Here is a 21,240-nt window from a genome sequence, read left to right on the forward strand (position 1 = left end):
TCTGAAGCATATAGTAGATTGTAGTTTACTTGTTTAATTATGTAACCCTGCAATGATAAATTTATATACTACAGACCTGAAATCATTCCAGCTGAGATCACTGTCTAGTTCCTCCACAGACGATAAAGCAGGTTTTCTAATTTCTTGCATCTAAATTTATTTGCAAGGTACGGTTCCAATGGAAATAGGCACCATGAAATAATCAGAGAATTATTTTTAATTGTGCCAGTCTATTTACATCTTGGAATGTAACCCGGAACATGTAACTTTACTCATGTCTCTTTAGCACCTAGCCATGGGATCGACTACTCGGCAGCAGGCACCAAAATGCTGGGATTCTGGATGTTAGCAGTGGTATGTGAGCAATGAACCAGAAGGGTGAAAATCACCCTGCCAGGGACAAGGCTGTGATCCAGTCTTGTGCCTCGGCTTGTTTTCCTGCCTTTCGGACAAAGTTGCTGATGGAGATGTAAGGCAGTGTTTTAGGAGACAGGATGCAAGGGACAGAAGAATAATATTTGGTGCCCCAGCATTAGGGAATGCGTGTGGTTAGTACCAGCTCTAGCCCGTGACGTTACAAGCAGATTCGCTACAGAACTGCAGCAAGTACTTTTCTGACTAAACTCTGGGGTTTTTTTCTTGGATGCAGTGAAGAGGGCTGACAGTAAAATCACTGCTTTAAATTATCTCTAGCTGCTCTGCTAAGATGGGACCAAGATGGTGGAGTGTGCTTAGATGCTCAGTAGCTCTGTGTGCTCTGTGGCCAAGGGAGATGATCCCTTGCGCAGTGAATCCTTTGACTCTTTCTACACTTAGAGCTTAAACAGTGCATCCCACAGAGAGTGCTTGTAACAGCACTGTGTCTGGAGAAGGTTCACGTTCTCTCTGTTTCTGTCTGCTTAATTCAGCTGACCGGCTGGCGTGGTGATCCATTGACTTTTTTCCCCAGAAGCTGTCTCTTACGATCTCAAGTTAAAACTATTAGTAATATATATGGGTTTATATTGATGAGAGGTACATGAGGCAAAACTGCATTTTAGGAACCTGGGATTTCTCTCTTACCAGTTATTATCAAGAAGCATTTCCCATTTCTGGCAAGCTCTTTAATACCTTTCATACGGGAATTATCCAAGAAGTTAGGATTCTGAAGGGGTATAGATCAGTAATAGTGTGACAGACTGAAATACTTGTTTTGAATTATGTTTAAGAAGCTTTTATGGACAGTAATGTGGGGGGTCAGTGAGGACGGGGAGGAGGCTCCCCTTTCTAGGTACAGCATGGTCACTAACTGAAGCTAGCAGGTGTATTCTGCTGTGCTTGTGCAGAGTTACATCATCCCATGCAGAGGGTTCACCACAGAAAACAGTACAATAGTAGGTAGGTCTTCAGAAGATGCTGTGTAAATAATAAATTTATCTTGACTTATGTGAGAAACTGGGACCACTTGATACACCCAAAAATAATACTTTTCACAGTTAATGTGATTAAGTATACTATTTTTCATTATTTCAAATATTTGGACGCATTGAATGGCTTGGACATTGTAACAATGTCCCTGTTCTTGTCATCTCAAAACACCGTGCAGTGATCTTAAGAGCTCCTGAACAATGTACTATTGATGATAATTTCTTAGAGGGATATAGAAAGGACTTGGAACATCTATGTGGATAATGAGAAAATACAGCATTCTAGCAAGCAGGGTTTGTTGGGTTTGGGGTTTTTTAATGGAAAGTCATTCTTTAGGACAGAGATCAACCTCTCTAATTGATAGGATTAGGAAGACTGCTTTTGCAGAGGAGGCGCCTGTCATTGTACTGAGCACTTATTGTTGGGTTTCTTTTATTTTAGCTGAACAACTTCTGAAATACTACCACTGCTGATGGCTAATGGATTAGATTTCTCTCTCATCTGATGATCTGTAGCGAATTTGTTACTTTTCTTTCACATGTCATTTCCTTCCATTCATTTTCCAAATTTAAAAAAAGTGTGATGTTTCTGAAATAATAGAATTATTTACTGTTTATTTAACAGATATATTAAAGGATTGCAGTTTGCGTAGCTAATCTTGTTACTCACCTTTAGTTGCCAGGAAATAATTCTTAATACAATCAAACATACAGATAAGCAAAAACAACAAGAAAAGTATTGAGTAAATAATTACTTAGAATGCAATTTAAACTATACTTTTCATTATAAAATCATCAGCAAAACGAAACTAGCTTCAAACTATTGCCATGTAGTAGTTGTTGCAGCATTTAGATCAGAGGATTATGTTTCTGGTTTCCTATGTTTTTTGTCTGTTGGACAAGACACTTGACAACTATTTTCACATTGTTTAATAATGTTCTTAGGATTTTGTGATACAGAATTTTAGGTATCGTGTTCATTTCAGGGACTATGCTTTAGTGTCCAGTACTTACCTAGTTCTTGTTAATAAGTGTATCTATTTCTAAAGGACTTCTGAAATTATATTAATAGATGCATTGCTTTACCAGTTACATAGCTACTAAAACATAAATAACTTTTGTTACAATTTTGATTAGAATATTGGCTATCAGAATGGGAGATTTATGTAGCTAATTTCAAAAGTCATGTATGCTCTGAGAGAGGAAGTTGTGGTTTGGTACTGTCTCTACATTGCTTCAATAGACAATTTCGTAACAGCTTTGTCAACAGCAAAACAGGGAAATGCCATTCCGTGACGTTTCAGCTTCAGAGCATTAATACAGTCTAGGCTTGGAATTCAGGAGGCTCAAACCGATATACGTTGCCAAAAATAAATTTATCTTGAAGTATATTGCCAGTTATGATCAAATCAATCACGGCCTAAAACACACTGCCTTTGCAACCTGAAGCAGGTATATTGTCCTTTAGTTATAATGTGAGTTCAGAAACTGAAGACATTTTAATTTCAGAGTATCCTAAGCAGATGTGGGTGTTATACATGTAACTGGCACATGCTGTTATTTTCTGGCTTCTTGTTTGCACTTTTTAATGATTTTTTTTTTTCTTTTCTGTTTTTTCTACTGCTTCCATATTTTTAAATTAGAGGATATTTTGCATTAGTTTAACTTTTTTCAGGCAGTGTGAAATGATTGCTTAAACATGTCAGATCTTATCTCTGCTGAGAAAAAAAGTTAACATCATGACTCTTGCAAGTAGATCATCAACATGACTGACGTTGTTTATTGTACTTCTGTTTTTAGAATAATATATAAATGCTCTATGTGTGACACTGTGTTTACTCTACAACCTTTGCTCTATCGCCACTTTGATCAGCACATTGAAAACCAGAAGGTGTCTGTTTTCAAGTGTCCAGACTGTTCTCTTCTATATGCACAGAAACAGCTTATGATGGATCATATCAAGGTGTGTAGGCATCTTCTCTTGTTGTTCTTAGATACCATTTGTCATGCAATATATGCTGTGAGAAAATACTGTAAAAGGCACAGAATAACAAGATGACTGCTGAAAGAGAGAGATGTTAATAATTCCAAGAGAGTAATCTGTGAATAATGTTCTCAAATGTTAAAATGTTATATTTCTTATGGTCTTCAGTGTATCTGTAATGTAATCGCTAACTCGGTTTTTCTATATGAATGTTGATTTTGGTATATCTCAGTGCATTGCATTCAGTAGCTCGTTTTATCAAAATAATAATGGGTATATTGAAGTAAGTTAGTCTGATCCTAATAAGTATTGAGCTTTATTTACAGTATTCTAAGTATTATTGCAGTTGGTAGGAGCTGAGAATGCTGAGTACCTCTTGTGTTCAGAATTCACTGGTAGGAACCAGTATGTTTCTCAAACAGATGTAGATGTTATTTGTGTGTGTGTGTTTACATACAAACATAAACACATGCATGCTTTGAAAAAAAATGAAGTGGCTTTTCTCATGAATACCCTTATAACTGAAGATTTACTGTCATCCTTGCAAATCATGTTTTTAAGAATCAGCAGTCCCCTGGCTATAATTTGTTAGCTGTGTATTTTAAATACACTGCGTTACCTTGTTTTCTGCATACCAAATCTGTTAGCAGTGCTGAATTTCTTATGCCTTATTAAGATGTGGTGCCTGGTAACAGCTGAAGTTAACTTACACCATTACAAAGTATTACAGTCCAGAATGGTAGCACTTAATTCAGTGGGTTTCAGTTGCAGTGACGCATAAGACTTCGTAAAATTTGTAAACAGAATGGTGGAAAAAACCGAACATCTTTCTTGTCTGCTAAAACCATCATTTTTCATTTTATTCTCAATTATGGCATTTGCAACCTCAGAAATCTCTGAAGTTGTGTTGAAAACAAGATGACAAGACTTGAAAAACAGTTGGTCTTAAAGTCAGTCTTAAACTTGAGGAGGAGACAGGGAAGGGCTGATCCAAGACGTTCAGAAATATACGGACTGCGTATTTTCTTTGTTTCTGAACTAGTTCATATTTACTGTTAAGAATAGTCTTACATTTATGCCAGATATCTTAAATGGTCCTCTCATGCAGCAATATATTTTCTGCTTCCTTTGATCTACTTGTATTGCTTCTATTTTTAACTAAATAGGCAAATTCCATATATTGTAGAGATGTCTTATTTATATAATTACTTTTTCTTGATTCAGGTATTGTTGTAAAAGTTTTGTTATATCTGTCTACTTCTTTAAGACCTGAAAACAACTATTTTGGGAGCATGATCTTGACTGTATTTAGGGCCAGAAGCTATTCTTACATAAATTAGGGTTGCTCAGCATTTCTCATTATAAAGTTATTCTCAGTTACTTACAATTTGGTCACTATTTAACTCTTTTGGCTGTAGTGTTCCATGCCAGTATTTGTGCTTTGAACAAGTGTTTTTTTAGCATGTTTCACTATAGATGATTCAGACTTTTTTAGAATAAAATTAGAGGGCTAGAACATACATGTGCAGTAACAGTATTACTGCTTTTATTCAGAATTGCTAGTGCTTTTACATTTGGGATGTGTGTATAGAAGTAGGGACAGCAGCAGAAAAGTATAAATTAGACTTCAGTTAAGGAGGAATGAAAAAAACTGTAACAGGGTATAGATAAAAACAGAAAAGGACTTGAGGAGAGGATGAGTGCCAGACAAGGGCAGAGCTCAGCCTAGCTGCACAAAATGTAATTGTTTGGTATGGCTAGACATAAACCATCAAGGCAGAGAAGACCTGGATGAAAATAGAACAGAAAGGGATAGAAAGAAGCTCAGGAGGAGATTATTGAAAGCTGAAAAAAATAACCTAGAATAATTCCTGCAGATGTGAATGTTTCTTGTTGGCAAAATGTATGTCTCATTTTCCTGTAACAGCTTGCTACAAGAAAATTTTTAACAGCCAGTAAGAAGAGGTGGTGAAGGTCTGGACTGCAGGTGTAACACTCCCAGTTCTGCTGGTGATCTGCATTGTGATCACTGTGACTCCATGTTATGCTTTAATACTTTTTTGTTTAATTTCAAGTAAGAAGTTAAATTTCAAGTATTGGTTGGATTTAAAAGACATTTAGAAAGTTCAGCACTAACATCTTACATGCTGACAAGTCAAGCTGGGATGGAATCTCCAGGTCAATCTTCAGTTGCCTTCCCCCCTACTTCATGCTTCTTTCTTCTTGTCCTGGTGCAGTGGAGTACTAAGGGCAGCCTCCTCCTTTACTACACAACTTCTTTGTTCTTAGAGCTAGTCAGTTGGTCCTGTGTGCTTTGCTTTTTAATAACATTTTAGGTTTTTTAAATTACTGGCTTTTCTTCTATTTAACAACTGTTAAATAGGAAGAAAGGAAGCAGAAAATGTATTGCTGCATGACAGGACCATTTAAGATATCTGGCATAAATGTAAGGCTATTCTTAACAGTAAATATGAACTAGTTCAGAAACAAAGAAAATACGCAGTCCGTATATTTCTGAACGTCTTGGATCAGCCCTTCCCTGTCTCCTCCTCAAGTTTAAGACTGACTTTAAGACCAGCTGTTTTTCAAGACTTGTGACCTTGTTTTCAACACAACTGTTAAATAGAAGAACGTGTTCTACAGATCAGGTTGATATTTGCTGTAGGGCCAGCAGTTAGACCCAAGAGCCACAGGATTTACAAAAGAACTTGATACTGAAGTATTATACTGGAGTGTCAGATTTGTATTCTTATATTCTCAGAATCAAAAATGTATTGCATGTTTTTTTGTTTCTGAGGTTAACCTGTAGGAAAAATAATTATGTTTGGGATGGCTAGACATGTCATCCATGAGAGCTATAATAAAGGTCAGTAGATGAGATGATTAGAACACTGTAGTTGTAAAGGGCAAGTCTTTTAGATGTGAGAGAGACCTTGATAGTGGATGCTGACTCATTCCTGCTGTGTCCGTGTTTATATATGAAACTCAGACACATAGCTGAAGCCCAGGTCTTCCTGAACTAGTCATCTTTTTGGAAGGCTCAGGTATCATACCAGCATATGACGCTGGCTGAGAAATTGGGGGAGGAGGAAGTGGAAGAGTTCTTCCCTTCCTTCTGATGGTTTACTTAAAGTCTAGAAATAAATCAGTGAGGAAGGATCACTGCCTAAGAGCTGCAGGGTGCTTGAGAACAGCTTGTTAGACAACTCCTAGCTGTCCCCTGGTCTTGGGGACCCCATCAGCCCTGCACACCTTTGATTTAAGGACTGCTAGCAATGTAGCCCTAAGTGAGGGAGCTCATAAGCTTCTGTGGAGTAAGACAGGGCTTAACTCAGCCTCAGCATAAAATGTTAATATATCCTAAATGATATAGTTCCCTGATTCCTCCAGAGTTGCCTTTTCTTGTCTTATTTACCAATGTGCCAAGTCAAAATTTGTCAGTAGAAGCCCTTCTTTCTTGGAAATCTCTAGTCACGTAGTTTGAAATGAGGATGCTCAACTAATACATTAGGTAAGTAAAGCGAGAAACTAACCTTAACTTAAAGTACTTTTTGAGCCCTTTTTTCTTCCCTGTTAAGCAGCAATTTAAACTTAACCTACAAAGTCTTTTTTTTTTTTTTTTTTTTTTTTGGGTGAAAATATCTAGCCACTGAAGAAAACTTCTCTTTAGCGACTGATGGTGTCTGGTAGTGTTGTTGGCTAGTTTCTCTTTATGCTAGGCCTTGCCTTTACTTAATCATGTTTCTCTCAGTTCAGAATGTGATCTGATATTAGTATGACAAAGAAGTAAATGAAGACTTTTGGTTCAGAGGCTCTTTGCATTTTGTCACTACAACTGTATAAGTCTATGTTATTTCTGTACCTTTTTTTTCTCTCTTTTATTGTAGTCTATGCATGGAACTTTGAAAAGTGTTGAGGGGCCACCAAACCTGGGGATAAATCTGCCTCTCAGTACTAAACCCACAACTCAGAACTCAGCCAGTCACAACAAAGAGGACACAAAATCTGTCAACGGAACAGAAAAGCTGGAGAAGAAATCTCCTTCTCCCATAAAGAAAGCAGAGCCTAAAAAAGTCGCTAATCCTGGCTGGACTTGTTGGGAGTGTGATAGGCTCTTCACTCAGAGAGACGTTTACATCTCTCACATGAGGAAAGAACATGGAAAGGTAAACGAATAATATTCAGTTACAAAAAAGTGAATTAAGCCTGAAATATGAAGTAATTTTTTTCCAAATTCAGTTGTGGTTTTGCAAATAATTCCTTTAGGTTCCATCATTATTCTTCTCTGTTCTTATACATGTTTCATCGTTCTCTCTTTGGCTGCTTAGTTTTTGCCATTTTCTAGTTCCTCTGAGAAAATCCACATCCTCTTACCTAATTGTGGGCTTCTTCATCCAGTACCAAAATTTCTTCAAGATGGAAAGAGTGAAAGATGTTCCAGTATTTCATCCAAGTCATCTAATCTGATACAGGTTCTTATTTCTTCCTTTGTGCCTTCTCAGTTCCCTCTCTCTCTTGAAAGTTCATTAACTGTTAGACTCAGGGAATGGAGCCTTGTTTTATTGGTCCAATGAGTGCCAAACAGCATTTCAAGGGTAGTCACACTCCAAGGTCAAGCCATTGCTCTAATCTTAAACTCGTAGGTTCAGCCAGCAAGTCAGCTGAGTTGAACAAGTTGAATTTTGTATTTAAAGCAGACGGATTTGAGTTGGCTTACTTAAAATGGATTGAAACTGAAATACAGGAATGCTGTATTCGCAACTCAGCAGAAAGAAAGCTTGGTGTCCCTGCTGCATGCGATAGCTTTTCCACTTAAATGAAATTTAAAAGACTGGCAGGTAGGCCATGGTGAATCTGATCCTTGCATAGACCCTTCTTAGCTATGTTTGAGACAGACTGTAGCAAGCTCCAGCCTGATGCTGACAAACAGCAGTCATGTGCTATCCAGTCCTGTCCTTCGCTGTGTGCTAGTGAAAATGGTCTGATTCTCTCCTCAGCTGGGAAGCAGGGAATTAAACTAATGTACTGTGCTGCACTGCAGAAAAAGAGCAGAACTGGAAGGGGTAACAGACTTATTTTGTCTTAAGTAGAGAAGAATCATCCTGAGTGTGAAAATCTGTAGTTTTCAGGATGCTAATATGCTATAATAAATGATGGCACATTTCCAGAGGTTTCTGTGTCCCTTCAAATTACAGTGCTTATCTCTAAAGCTTTTGTGCAAATTATTTTATTCTGTTTATAAACATTTTATGGAAAAATGGAAAATGCCAGACTACTGAGTGTCATCTCTAATTTTCTTATGACAACTTCAAGCAAATAGCACCCAAGCTTGACTGACAGGAGACTTTCCATGTTTCTCCTTGCCTTCAGTAACTCCCACTCCATTCCTTCAGCCTTCTTGCTGTGAAGAGTCCTGTAGCTACTTTGCCAGTCCCCCTTGGAATGAAACACACAAAACCAAAGGATTATGATTCACAGAACTACATTTTCTTTTACCTGGTTCTCCTTTTACAGCTGGAGGGCATGAAAAGTAGACAAACAGCTGAGATCATGTGGTCTCCATTTGATTTCTCCAGTTGCTTTAAAAGACCATTTTTGCATTTCTGTCCATTGAAGTCACTGAGGAACTGTTAATTGCTTCAGTTTCAAGGCTAGCAGATATATTCCTGACACTTCTGCTAGGCAGTGTTTATAAAGAAACTGTAAAATGTGTTACAGTCCCTGTGGCATGCCTATGCACTAAACACTGGTTTCTGATCCTGTAACACTCAAACAATCATAGTTTAATTTTCTGTCAAAATCAGTCTCTTCAGCAGCATGTAAACTGTTGGTCCACTCTGTTTCACCTGTTTGTCCAAATATTAACTCATCAGTACTTTTACCGGCAAGCAGAAATAAGTTAAAGACCAGATGCATTTTATATTGATGCAATTCTTAAAAACAACACAACCTTCCTATGAAACTGTCACTTCAGAGTGAACTAAAGAATGATATCCAGTCTGATCACATCTGCAGCAAAGTGGCAGAAGGCATGTAAAATAAGGTTAGTAACACATTGATCATGTTTTCTAAATATTAGCTTTAAATATGTATCTTTCTATCTCTGACGTTTAATAAGAATGTGGAATGTTACCTCAATAACAGCCCTTATTATGAAATACTAGGTAATTGTTGCACTCAAATACTGGCCTAGAGGCCTGTTTCACTGCGTACATTTATGTGCTATTTTTTATCCCTATTCAAGCTGTTCCTTAAATGACACAGGAGGCATATATATATTAAAATGAATAGAGATACAACTCCATGTCTTTCAGAAATGAATGATAAAGACCAGTTGTTACGTTCCTTCCAGACCTTTCAAAAATTTCACTAATTGTTAGCTTTCAAAATGACTATATTCAAAACCTAAACTTTTATGGGTACATTTTATTGTAGAGAGACTAGAAATGAGCATAAGATAACTAAGTATGTGATGGGTCTAATAAATAATGGAATTACTTTGTCTATTTTTTTTAAGAATGATAGGTGTGGGTTAAATGCTCTAAAATTATCAATGCAGAATGTTTGTTAGAAACTTTAAGGAATTCATGAGCTATATTCACAAAGTCCATTGTCATGTAAGGTATTTGAAGATAATCCGTTTCAAACTTCTAATTGCTGCTTTTGCAGGATCAGAATGAAAGTTTGGAGCTGTAACTGTTTTTAGCTGATCCCAGGCTGGATTATTCAGAGGTATTAATAGGAGAGGTATTGCCAAGTATATCCTCTTTGGACAGATTCTTGAGTTTCCAGACCTTATTGGAAAATGTCTACGCAGGCAGATAGACAGATTCACATTTTCTGTATCCTCTTCCTGAGCTATGAAGGTGAGCCAGCAGTAGGGTAGGAAAATCTGTAGCCACCTTTGTGTGACTCTCTGCCTGACCTTAAAAGTGCTATTTAAAAACAAAACAAAACAAAACAAAAAAACCCACAAAACAGTTACTACCCCAGACAAAGGGTGGTTCTAACAAGTCTGTACAACCCCTGGCTTGAAACTGGATCATGTATGTCTGCAGTCAGCCAGGTGGACATATGCTGAGCTTCCTAGGACTTGTGTGTAATTGTGTTTCTATGAAAGGACAGATGTTTTCTAAGCAGGAGTTGCTTTACCAATTCTGACTTGCTGTGCATCTAATTGAACATCCTCTTTCTTTCTGTAAAGACAAGATGCTGTACAACAGGTCCTGCTGCACCTGATTACAGAACTAATTTTTTAGTTCTTTTGGTTTTGGCTGCCATTGCAGAAACTGACTCATCCAAAATCCTATTTGGGTCTCTATGTGGAATCTTCCCAACAAATTTAGAACGAGTGTGGTGTCATGGATGGTTACCCCAGGCGGTGCCCCTCGTGCTCTGAGAGGGACTGGGTCCTGCTGAGCATAGTCCTGCTGCTTTTCTGACTAAGTGCTTGATGCTTCTACATTGTGCAGTGGCCTCAGCAAAGATACATGAGCCACCTTGGTTGAGCTTTTGCACATGTTTGTACAGCATGGTGCAGGGCTGTTTCATGATAGAAGTCCTAATGTGACTTCACATTTTATTTTATTTTATAAATTCTTCCCAGAGCATTGCAGTCATAAGCATACTCCAAAACCATACTGCAAAATGTATTGGTTAATGGATTAGCTTTAATGAGTATGCACTGTGTGTACACACTGTCAGGTTTTTACCTTTAACAATTTAAGAGTGAAATATGTTGGTTTCCTTTTATTTTAATTGGCCTTTAAACATGAAGTCTACATTGAACAGTACTGTGCCTCTAACAGCTTTATGTTGGCTAGCCCCAATAAAATTACCACACCATGTTTCCTAATGGGCTGCTTCACATTTGCATGAACAACCTTTCAGAACCGCTTTTCTTTCCTTCTGTCACACTCCATGTGATTTTGGTCTTGATAGCAAAAGGTCTCTCCTCTCATTTTAACACTTACTCCTTTAGTCATTCCAGACGTCACTTTTTCCCATGTACAAACTTTCCACCACTCACTCCAAACTTTGCAGTAAATGATAATTTTCAATATTGACATCACCTCTACAGATCTCCACTGGCTTGTCTGTAGCTGTTCCCGAACAATGTAGCCATTAGGGAGAATATGAACATCAACGTAGAGTTCAGCACTTAGAGCACAAATATAAGATGGATGTTTTTCAGTTCCTTAAGCATTTCTGTATGACTTGAGCCCATCAGTATTTAGGATTGAGAATTCTTTTTAATATTGGGCACCAGAGAATAACTCGTCATATTAAAATGTCCATGTGGATTATTGTGCATTTTCATTGTTTGGGAATTTGTGACTTCCTCAGAGGGTAAGAGTAAGTGAGCCAAACCCTTTACATTCTTACATGAAGAAAACCTTTGCTGTTGAGTGTTTCGGAACATAGGGACAGATCTTGGGTAGATTCTCCAGAAAAGTCAAGAAGAGTCCAAGTTCAAGCATTGATCCAAGTGTTTCACCCAGTGGCATTAGTTGGAATACTAGAATAAAATACGATTATTTTTTTTTCCATTTTCCCTATAAGTGCAGGAAAGAGAACGTTATTGATGCTGTGAAGGAAAACTATGATCACTGCTAGAGCAGGAAAAAGCAATCCAAAGAACATGATTTTCTTTCTAGATACTTGGCTGATGGTATGAGACTGTCTGTTGCTTCACTTTTACCTGACTAGCAGGCATGAGCCCTCCCTCAGACTGGAACACTTGAAATCTGTGTCCATGTGATCCAGATTTCTTTTGGGAGGTTCCAATAAAATCCATTTCTTCTTCAGACCCAGAAAACCTTGATTCTGGCAGGAATCATACTGAATGTTAAGTGTGGGATCCTGGCCCTGGCTGGATTGTTGAAAAGTAAACTGAAATAGTAGTCTGGAAAGGTTTTCAATTAGATTTGTTTGATCAATGTTTGGATTTAATTTCCAAGATATTGTTCTGATTTCCTTGTTACTGCCAATACAGCAAAAATTACTGATACAAACAATCTAGTAACCTGTGAAAGGAAGCAGGAAATCTGATAGGTGATATTTCCATTTCCTTACTGCAGCTACTCTGGTTGATAAGACATGCCATTTGAATTGAGTTCTAGGACTGATGGAATTTAAGGGACAGGACCATGTCATTCATTCTTGGGGCTTGTATAGTCTGCAGTTTTGGACATGTTACTAGAGCTCCTGTGGCCATGTTCAGCTAGAATGACATAAATGGAGACAACTCCATCCTTTTCAGCTTCCTTCCTTTTCTTTCTCCTTCCTCTTAACAAACTGTAATATAAAACCCACAGAATTCCCCAAAGAGGTGTCCCTCAAGGTGGCATCAGACCATACCTCTTATTTCTTCATGATTTTTCTGAGCCCTGTTAGTATGTCAGTGTCCATGACATTTTGCTTTGGTCCTTATTATGTGCTCTTCACTCCTCCTTGTACATGACATAAGCTCTCAGTCAGCAACTGCAGGTGTAGTTTGGTGATGGGAAGGGAAATGTTACTTTATAGTGAAAGCAAATCTCTCACCATACTGCCTTTGCTGATCCAGAAGTAATCCACTGATCTTCCTTGCTTCTTTGGTGGAAGAAATCCACTTCATCCACAGTCTGTGACACCGGTTTACAACTGGTGATAGATGTGTGCTTAAGTCATGCTAGCCACACTGCTTTGAAAGAGGTCCAGGTCCTCTGACTTCTGCAGTGTTGCTGTAGGAGTGGTATGTACTTGAAGATACAGTTCCAGACACTGGTAAGTGATGTTTCTTTCCTATTATCAAAAGGTTCGACACACGGACTACTTTTACTGAGCTTTTTTAATTAATGTATTTTTCTTCTTTTTATAAAGCAAATGAAGAAACATCCTTGTCGACAATGTGACAAATCTTTCAGTTCATCCCATAGTTTATGTCGTCATAATCGTATCAAGCACAAAGGCATTAGGAAGGTTTATACATGCTCGTAAGTTCTACTTTTACTTATTTAGAAACAGAGTATGAACCAACAAAAAACTTTGTTAGTTGAATGTCTTCTCTTGATTGTATAAAAGGCAGTGTCCCATTCATTCAAGTGAACCAGGTATTTAGATACCCTAGTTTGGCCTGTCTATGTATCCGACATGCATAAGACATAGCAAGCTACTGAGAATGCATGTATATAAAGTCTGCTGTCTTTCAGAGGCTTTGGCAAGCAAATCTGAAACTTTACTGAGCTGAGAGTTTGCATGGCTGGTAGTTCTACAGTGGTGAACTTGGTTTTCAATAGCCTCTCAAATATACAGCCCGCTCTTCTAATCTATAAAAGCCAGTAGTTGTAGTATTTTTCTCATACATAAAACAGCGCGTAATGTCTAAAATCCTTAGTGATGTTTAAGTGGCTGGAGAGATGATACATAATTTAATAGAAAAATCCATGTCAGTCAGATAAGATATATAATACAAACTTTCTGTTATATCTCTTCATTCATAATTTTGTATGTATTTGCATGCTGTGGGACCAAGCCTGAAGTTCTGAAAAGGAAGGTGCAAGCAGCAGCCATTCTCTGTGGCTGAGATCTTACCAGGCCCTTCTCTGCCATAGTATGATCTCTGCTTTGTTATGGAAAGCACAAAGCACAGTGGTGTGGAAACTTGAGACTGCTGTGCATAGCATAGCTTTCCAACAAAGTGCTTTATAACCTCCTGTCTCTGCACTGTGGTTGCCTGACACAACCTGCATGAGCTGGCTAGCCTAGACCCTATTTCTCTTGGTATATTACGAGTAGCAAGTGTCTGTGTTTTGCATGCCCTTTGAGCAGAAAGTTTATTGTGGTTCTCAGTTTTCATTTCAGAATGCCTACATTACTGGGGTTTTTTTCTTTTTTTTTAATAAAGTTAAAAGCAACAGGATTTAAAAAGTTAAAACCTTAGGAGGGAGACTCAGAAAGAGTAATACAGTTTAACTTCTCCCCTGCAGTTCTTGTTTGGCCATCCCTCTTCCAGACACCTGTACAGTATATTACAAGATTGGAGCTCGGGAGAAATACACTTCCCAAAACCACATGAGAGGTTTAGTTGGTTCTGTGTGGGATTGTGAAAGACAAGTGCTCCTTATTTTGAGGTTGGAAAGGGAGCTGAGAAGGAATTACTAGTTCCAAGCAGATCAGTATTTGGATTTGAATGCAGAATTAAGTGTCATTTGAAGCTAGCATTCATCCTACGTGGAAGGTGATTGCTTTCCCTATGAAATTTAAATTAAGGAGAACTTGTGAAAGTGTCTAATAGAATGTACAGTTTGGTAATGTTAGCAGAGATCCAAGAAGGAAACTCAGATGCTCCCAGATTTTATTCTGACTCACACTTTATACCATTTTGGATACTATCTTCAGAGAACTTCTCATTTGCTCTGAATGTAAATTGCTCAAACGTTTCTAGTGTTATTTTGTAATTATGCTAATTTTCTTATAATACTTCCCTGTGCAATTGATTGGAAAAACATTGTCACTATCTTCAATAGATTGTACTCTAGTCTGGATTTATTTACTGGGCCTATTTATATTCTTCAGTATACTACGACATGTTAAGCATGACATTTGAATCTGCGCGTGTCTGCTTTGTGTTTATGTAGGCACTGCCCAGATTCAAGACGTACTTTTACCAAGCGGTTGATGTTGGAAAAACATATTCAGTTGATGCATGGTATTAAAGACCCTGATGTGAAAGAAATGACTGAATCAACCAATATGGAAGAAAGGGAGGTAAAAGAAGACACAAAGGTAATCACTTAGAAGATGCATTCAGTCACTGAGAGTGAATTTTTTGTGGGTATACATTCAGGATCTTTAAATAGATGCAGATATTTTGATCCCATAAAAGTCTGATCTTCTGTGCAGTAGAGCCCAAAAAATGTCTCAGAGGTTTCTGCAACAAATTCTGTCATGCTTGAACTAGAACACGTTTTTAGAAAGACTTGTGTTTGGTTTTATCACTGAATGATGGAGAATATGACTTAACCCTTAGTGGTTTGCTTTAAGAGCACCTTTCAAATTCTCTGCAAACAAGTCCTCTCATAGCTGTAGAAAAGCTAGAGCTTATGTAGAAGCAATGTGACCTTCCAAATACCCAGCCTTGAGCTTATCTGATACAAATTTTACAGTGAAACTGCTTTCAATCTGATGATTGAAATACAGCAGTATCTCCCGCTGGATTTAGCGTTGGTGTGGCCTCACCTTGGAGTACTGTGTGCAGTGCTGCACCCTACAATTTTAAAAGGGATGTGAAGGTCCTTGAATGCGTCCAGAGGAGGGCAACAAAGCTGGTGACAAGACTGGAAGGCATGTCCTGTGAGGGGGGCTGAGCACTCTGGGTTTGTCTAGCTTGGAGAGAAGGGAGGCTGAGGAGCGACCTCATGGCTCTCTGCAGCCTCCCGAGGAGGAGACGTGGAGAGGGAAGTGCTGAGCTCTTCTCCCTGGGATCCAGGGACAGGACACCTGGGAATGGCTCAAAGCTGTGTCAGGGGAGGTTCGGACTGGCCATTAGGAAGCATTTTTTTACCAAGAGGGTGGTCAAACCCTGGAACAGGCTTCCTAGAGAGGTGGTTGATGCCCCAAGTCTGTCAGTGTATACGAGGCATTTGGACAATAGCCTTAATAGTATGTTTTAACTTTTGGTCAGCCCTGAAGGGGTCAGGCAGTTGGACTAGGTGATCATTGTAAGTCCCTTCCAACTGAAATATTCTATTCTGTTCTTCTATTGATGATGAGTGTTACGCAGAAAGTGCAAGTAAGATGACCGCACTGTCCAAAGACTTGTTACATGCAGAGATTAACATTTTTTAAGTGTTTTGGACTGTATATGATAAAGAATTTCCCCTGTGATGGCATGTCCAAAGCTGACAGTAGAGACACAAACATACCCGGTTTTTAAACTGTACTATAGTCCTTTACATGACTCTCTTTCAATCCATCATATTGTCATCTTATTTAAGTGTTGAAAATATGGCAGCTATATACATTGTCTTCATAAACATCATGGAGCATATCTGAGCTACATAGGATGCAGAGGATTCTTGAGGAATAGTCATGCCAGAAGACTAACAAGGAGAATATAAAAAAATTATCAGTCTAATTAGTTTTAAAAATTGTGCATGTTGATTCACCCTTTGGCAATACGTTAGTTTGGTTACTAACAATCAGGAGATATCTGTCAACTCAAATTTCAGGCATGAAATAATATTAAGTAATTAAAATGGAGTTCCAGAAGGTACTGCTGAAAAGTTCCTAGACTGATACTCTATAGTCTGTACACGATTGAAGTCTCATTGGTGTATGCACTTGGATGCAGTTACACTGGCAAAAATTTATTCAAGTTTATACAGTGAATTAGATACTGTAGGTCTATCAGAGCTGACAAGACAAATTTTCTGTGTGATTTATAAGAAAGAAAACCCCTAGTTTTCCAACATGTACAACATTTATTTGCTTGTATTATTTCAAATATTGTATTTATCAAAGTTGCACCGGAATCTACCAAGGGAAAGTTTTTGAAGTTTGCAAGTCACAAACAGTTATGAAAAGAACTGCATACTTATGCTTACATGATATACCATTTATGGCTTTTTCTAGGTTCCTAGTCCAAAGCGTAAATTGGAAGAACCTGTACTGGAATTCAGGCCTCCACGAGGTGCAATCACTCAGCCATTGAAGAAGCTAAAGATAAATGTTTTTAAAGTTCACAAGTGTGCTGTTTGTGGCTTTACAACAGAAAATCTTCTCCAGTTTCATGAACACATTCCTCAGCATAAATCTGATGGCTCTTCATACCAATGCAGGGAATGTGGACTGTGCTACACGTCTCACGTGTCCCTCTCCAGACATCTCTTCATTGTACATAAGCTGAAGGAGCCTCAGCCAGTATCAAAACAAAACGGGTCTGGGGAGGATAATCAGCAAGAAAATAAACCCAATCACGAAGATGAATCATCTGACAGTACGGCATCAGACAGAAGATGCAAAGTGTGTGCAAAGACTTTTGAAACTGAAGCGGCCTTAAACACTCACATGAGAACACATGGCATGGCCTTCATTAAGTCAAAAAGAATGAGTTCAGCTGAAAAGTGATCAGATTATTTGGGACGCAGAAATCTCTCTCCACATTGGAATACTAATGACATTTTTGCTACAGAAAGTTCAAGGTATAATAGTGTTAACAGTACTGTTCAGGCTGTTGCAATATATTCTGCATAAAAGTGTCCCCTTCACCTCATTGTCTATACCCTCAAAACCATTGAAGCAGTATTTGAGTTGAAAAGAGTTTGTATATATTTAAACTAATAACTTTTATACTCTTTGTTATGTGTTTGTATCCGTATCTAGTGGAAAATTTGTTTTTTTCTGTTTTGTTTCTGTTTTTTTTTCTAATAAGTTTCTTTAAAACAGAGTTCTGAATGCTGGGGCAGTTCCTTAGGTTCTCTTAAACTGTTTCTTATTTGAATGCTTCTGAAAGAAAGTTTAGCTAATGGAAGTGCATCAGAAGGCAGTGCTTGGAGGGGAGTGGGGAGGGGAAGCAAGCTAAGGGGAGATTTTAAATTCTAAGAACTTGTGCTTCTAAATGTCTAAGGAAGCTTTTAAACTTTCTCTTAAAAATATATATATTAAAAAAAAAAAAAAAAAGAAAAAAAGTACCACTGCATATGAATAATGCAGTGCTGGTTTTAGGTGGCGACACCAGAACAGGTGCAGACCCCCTAGAATGATAAAGTACTTTTGAAAAGTATAATTGCACAACTCTGTATCATGAAGTGATTTTTTTTTAGGCCATCAGGTGCTTGTGATCAAAGCTCAAATTGTTACAAAAGGGCTGGGCTGCTCTCGATTTAACAAATAAGATGTAATTAGAGGAATAGGTTTATAATGATGATGTTTTTTGTCATGTAATTTATTAAACATTATATAGAAGCGAGTACACAGCATTATGTATTTTCCTTTATTTCTGGTTATTGAAAGAAAATAGTTAACCCTTGCTACAGGGGTTGGTATTTCCCAGCTCTGTATGCTAATGCCAAATGTTCTGGTGCTCAGTGTCACATACAACCACAACTGTCAAGAAGCTAACACACCAGCCTATGTAAGTATAATTGGGGCTTTCAGCTTTAGCACAGACCATATGAAGCTAGTTCAGCCATTTCAAACACGTATCTAATATCACTAGTTACGCTTTCACAAAGTACAAAAAGGTACCATACTGTCCCTTTCATATATAGTTCTCTGTGAGAGTTATATTTTTGGTTTGTTTTTGCATTTTATACCTTGTATGTATCCCTACAAAAAAATTTTGTACTTTTTTTTAAAACAAATTGTGTATATATAGATAGCTGCATGATATAAAGTAGTAATTGTTTGGTTCCTTAAAAGTCTTGCTGCTGTCAGATGTTACTATACACTATGTCCATTACAACTGTATTAAACACATTTCATATGTAAATAAATGTGGAGCAATTTGCCCCTAAAGATTTGTGAGATTCTGTTATTTATCATTAAATTTTAACAGTTTGAAAAATTGAAGTGTTTGAAAAAATACGGATCCTTCTCAGCCACCTCTGTAAAACTTCTTAATCACTCTGGACATTGTGTATCAGATACATTAGTTCTGCGCTCTCTCTTTATCCTCATTCTTAATTTGTTTCATTGGTAAATGCTTGTTATCCCATTTATATTACTCACATATTGAGTGGTTATGAGGTACTTCTCCATCCTAAAACATACAGCTGGCGTCGCAGGATCTTAGTGTGTAATGTACACTGGCCATCACTGCCCTTTCCATTAAGTGTATACCTCTTGAACACTTGTTTGTTGATGTGCACTGTCAACTGTACAACAAATGAGTTATCACTATGCAGAATGGTGTTTTGTATACAGTGAACAGATAATAAAAGTTAAATTTTCACAGCCATTATTAATACTTTTGTTTATTTTCCATTTTCACCATCTTGCACCTGCAAGGGATGCTGCAAACCAGTAACTTATGTCATTGTTGGTGCTGCCAAGAGGTAAAACACCAGAAGTTACTGACAAGTCATCTGAAAGCAGCTGGGCACAATGTGAAATCGCTCCATGGTCACAGACCGCTTCCCAGGTCAGACGTGGGCAGTGCAAGCTCCCACACTGCCTTTGCCCCCGTGACTCCATGGGAGTTCATTTTGCCACAGCCACTGAGTGGAGCTCAGCTACTGAGCAGTATTCAGTTTTAATCAGAAGATCGATTTAACTCTCCTTCTAGCAATCTCTTCAAAGATTTAAGAGATAGTGGGTCTTCAACTGCCCCATAATCTGTAGATGCACTTCTGTGCTGGAGCTTATACATAGCTGGGTATGGCAGGAAAGTGTAACTTTTCCTCCAGGTAAATTGTTCCTTTTCATAGGCAGAAATCCACTCAAATAGGTGAAGGGGGAAGGCGCTCTTCTGAGGACCATGGCTTTTTCCAAATACCAGACCTGGCGGAGGGGGGGAGATTTAGTGGGACAATTAATACCATAATGTTTCTCGCATAGTATTTCTTGCCTAGTTCTTCAGCTCCTCCAGACATTGGGGCTTCTGTATCTCCCAAGTGATTCAAGGTTTCTAGATATTAGTAATGAAAAATGCCTGTTGGGTACCTCCTCCTCTTTCCAGGGGAGATCTCCAGTGTCCAAGCGTTACTCCAGGAGCGATGCTGCTGCTGGTTCCCTTTTGAGATTCTTCTGCTTGGAAGATGGTCTCGTCCAAGCAGAGATTTCCTGGTAATGACCAACCTGTTTGTTTATTGTTATTTTACTTGATCTTGGGCAAAGAAAGTTTCATGTTTTATTTGGCTGATCCTTTCAGAAACGATGGCTCCTTTGCTGCTCAAACACCCTTGGTGCAAGTTTGTTGTCCTAAATGCGCTGGTCTCCTCTCCCTGCCCACCCAGCTCTGAGGGCACACGTGTGCTTATCAGATAGAAAAGCAAAAGCAGGTAGCAGCCCCAAAAACAACACAGGCATGTTGGAAATCTAGTGCCTTATTAATGAACTAATTTTTTACTTGGAGGGTGGCTAGTCACCCGTCCTCTTTGTATCCAGCAGCTGGTTCAGTGAAGGTTTCACTTCGCTGGAGGAGAGGCTGAGCAGCGTCTTGCTGCTGAGCAGGGGGTAATGCCACCACCCTTGCCGCAGGGCAGAAGGGATTTTAAGAGACAACATGGTGCAATATAGCCAGCAAGGATGGCACAGAGAAGTGAAAGTTTAAGAGAAGTTTTCTGTGCGTTTGTGTACCAAAGAACCCACAGCAAGCAGCTGGGCACAGCTACAGCACACGGGAACCCACGGAGAGCTGCTGGAGAGCGACGGTAAAGGTAACAAAAAGAAATTAATCTGTGGCCTCTCCTCCTTTTCCATCCCGGCTGTTTGGTTGTGCAGGCTGGAAAGGAAGTAGCTATAACCTTAAAATCACAGACTGGCTTCCAAGGCTTCTGCTGGGGCACAGCCTGAGCAATGATATACGCAGCTGCTGTTCAAATTAAAGCAACTTCAGCTCAGTGTATCTTTGCTGTGAGTTCAGGGTGTTCCCCTCGAGAGCAGGACGCAAGCCCTAAATTATGAATTCCCTGGAGAGGCTCCCAAAATGTGGGAATGGGAGGAAGGACAGGAGCGATAGGAAGGCAGATCTCCTTCACAGCATGCAGCAAGACCTCCATCAAGGGCAGCTCGTTATACCTGGTCCTCTGCAACAAGCAAACCCAAACCACCAGCCCCGGCTGCAGCCAGGCTCTGGCACAGAACCCAGACAGGCCTGAGCAGTGAGCAAACGGAGCGGGGAGACCCCGGGGAGGCCAACACTGA

General features: G+C 38.7%; 1 protein-coding gene across 9 annotated transcripts in view; it reads left to right on the forward strand.

The window, feature by feature from the left end:
* The window catches only part of ZNF532 (zinc finger protein 532), a 50,804-nt gene extending 32,742 nt beyond the window's left edge, over positions 1 to 18,062 (forward strand). For all 9 annotated transcript variants that reach the window (XM_049796225.1, XM_049796219.1, XM_049796222.1 and 6 more), the window contains 5 exons: positions 3,207 to 3,369; positions 7,278 to 7,556; positions 13,255 to 13,367; positions 15,012 to 15,159; positions 17,008 to 18,062. In XM_049796225.1, the coding sequence (XP_049652182.1) occupies positions 3,207 to 3,369; positions 7,278 to 7,556; positions 13,255 to 13,367; positions 15,012 to 15,159; positions 17,008 to 17,502 (1,198 nt within the window). In that variant the 3' untranslated portion in view covers positions 17,503 to 18,062. The remainder of the gene's footprint in view (positions 1 to 3,206; positions 3,370 to 7,277; positions 7,557 to 13,254; positions 13,368 to 15,011; positions 15,160 to 17,007) is intronic.
* Positions 18,063 to 21,240: the final 3,178 nt, after the last annotated feature.

Source organism: Accipiter gentilis, chromosome Z, assembly GCF_929443795.1.
Source record: "Accipiter gentilis chromosome Z, bAccGen1.1, whole genome shotgun sequence".
Taxonomy (NCBI): domain Eukaryota; kingdom Metazoa; phylum Chordata; class Aves; order Accipitriformes; family Accipitridae; genus Astur; species Astur gentilis.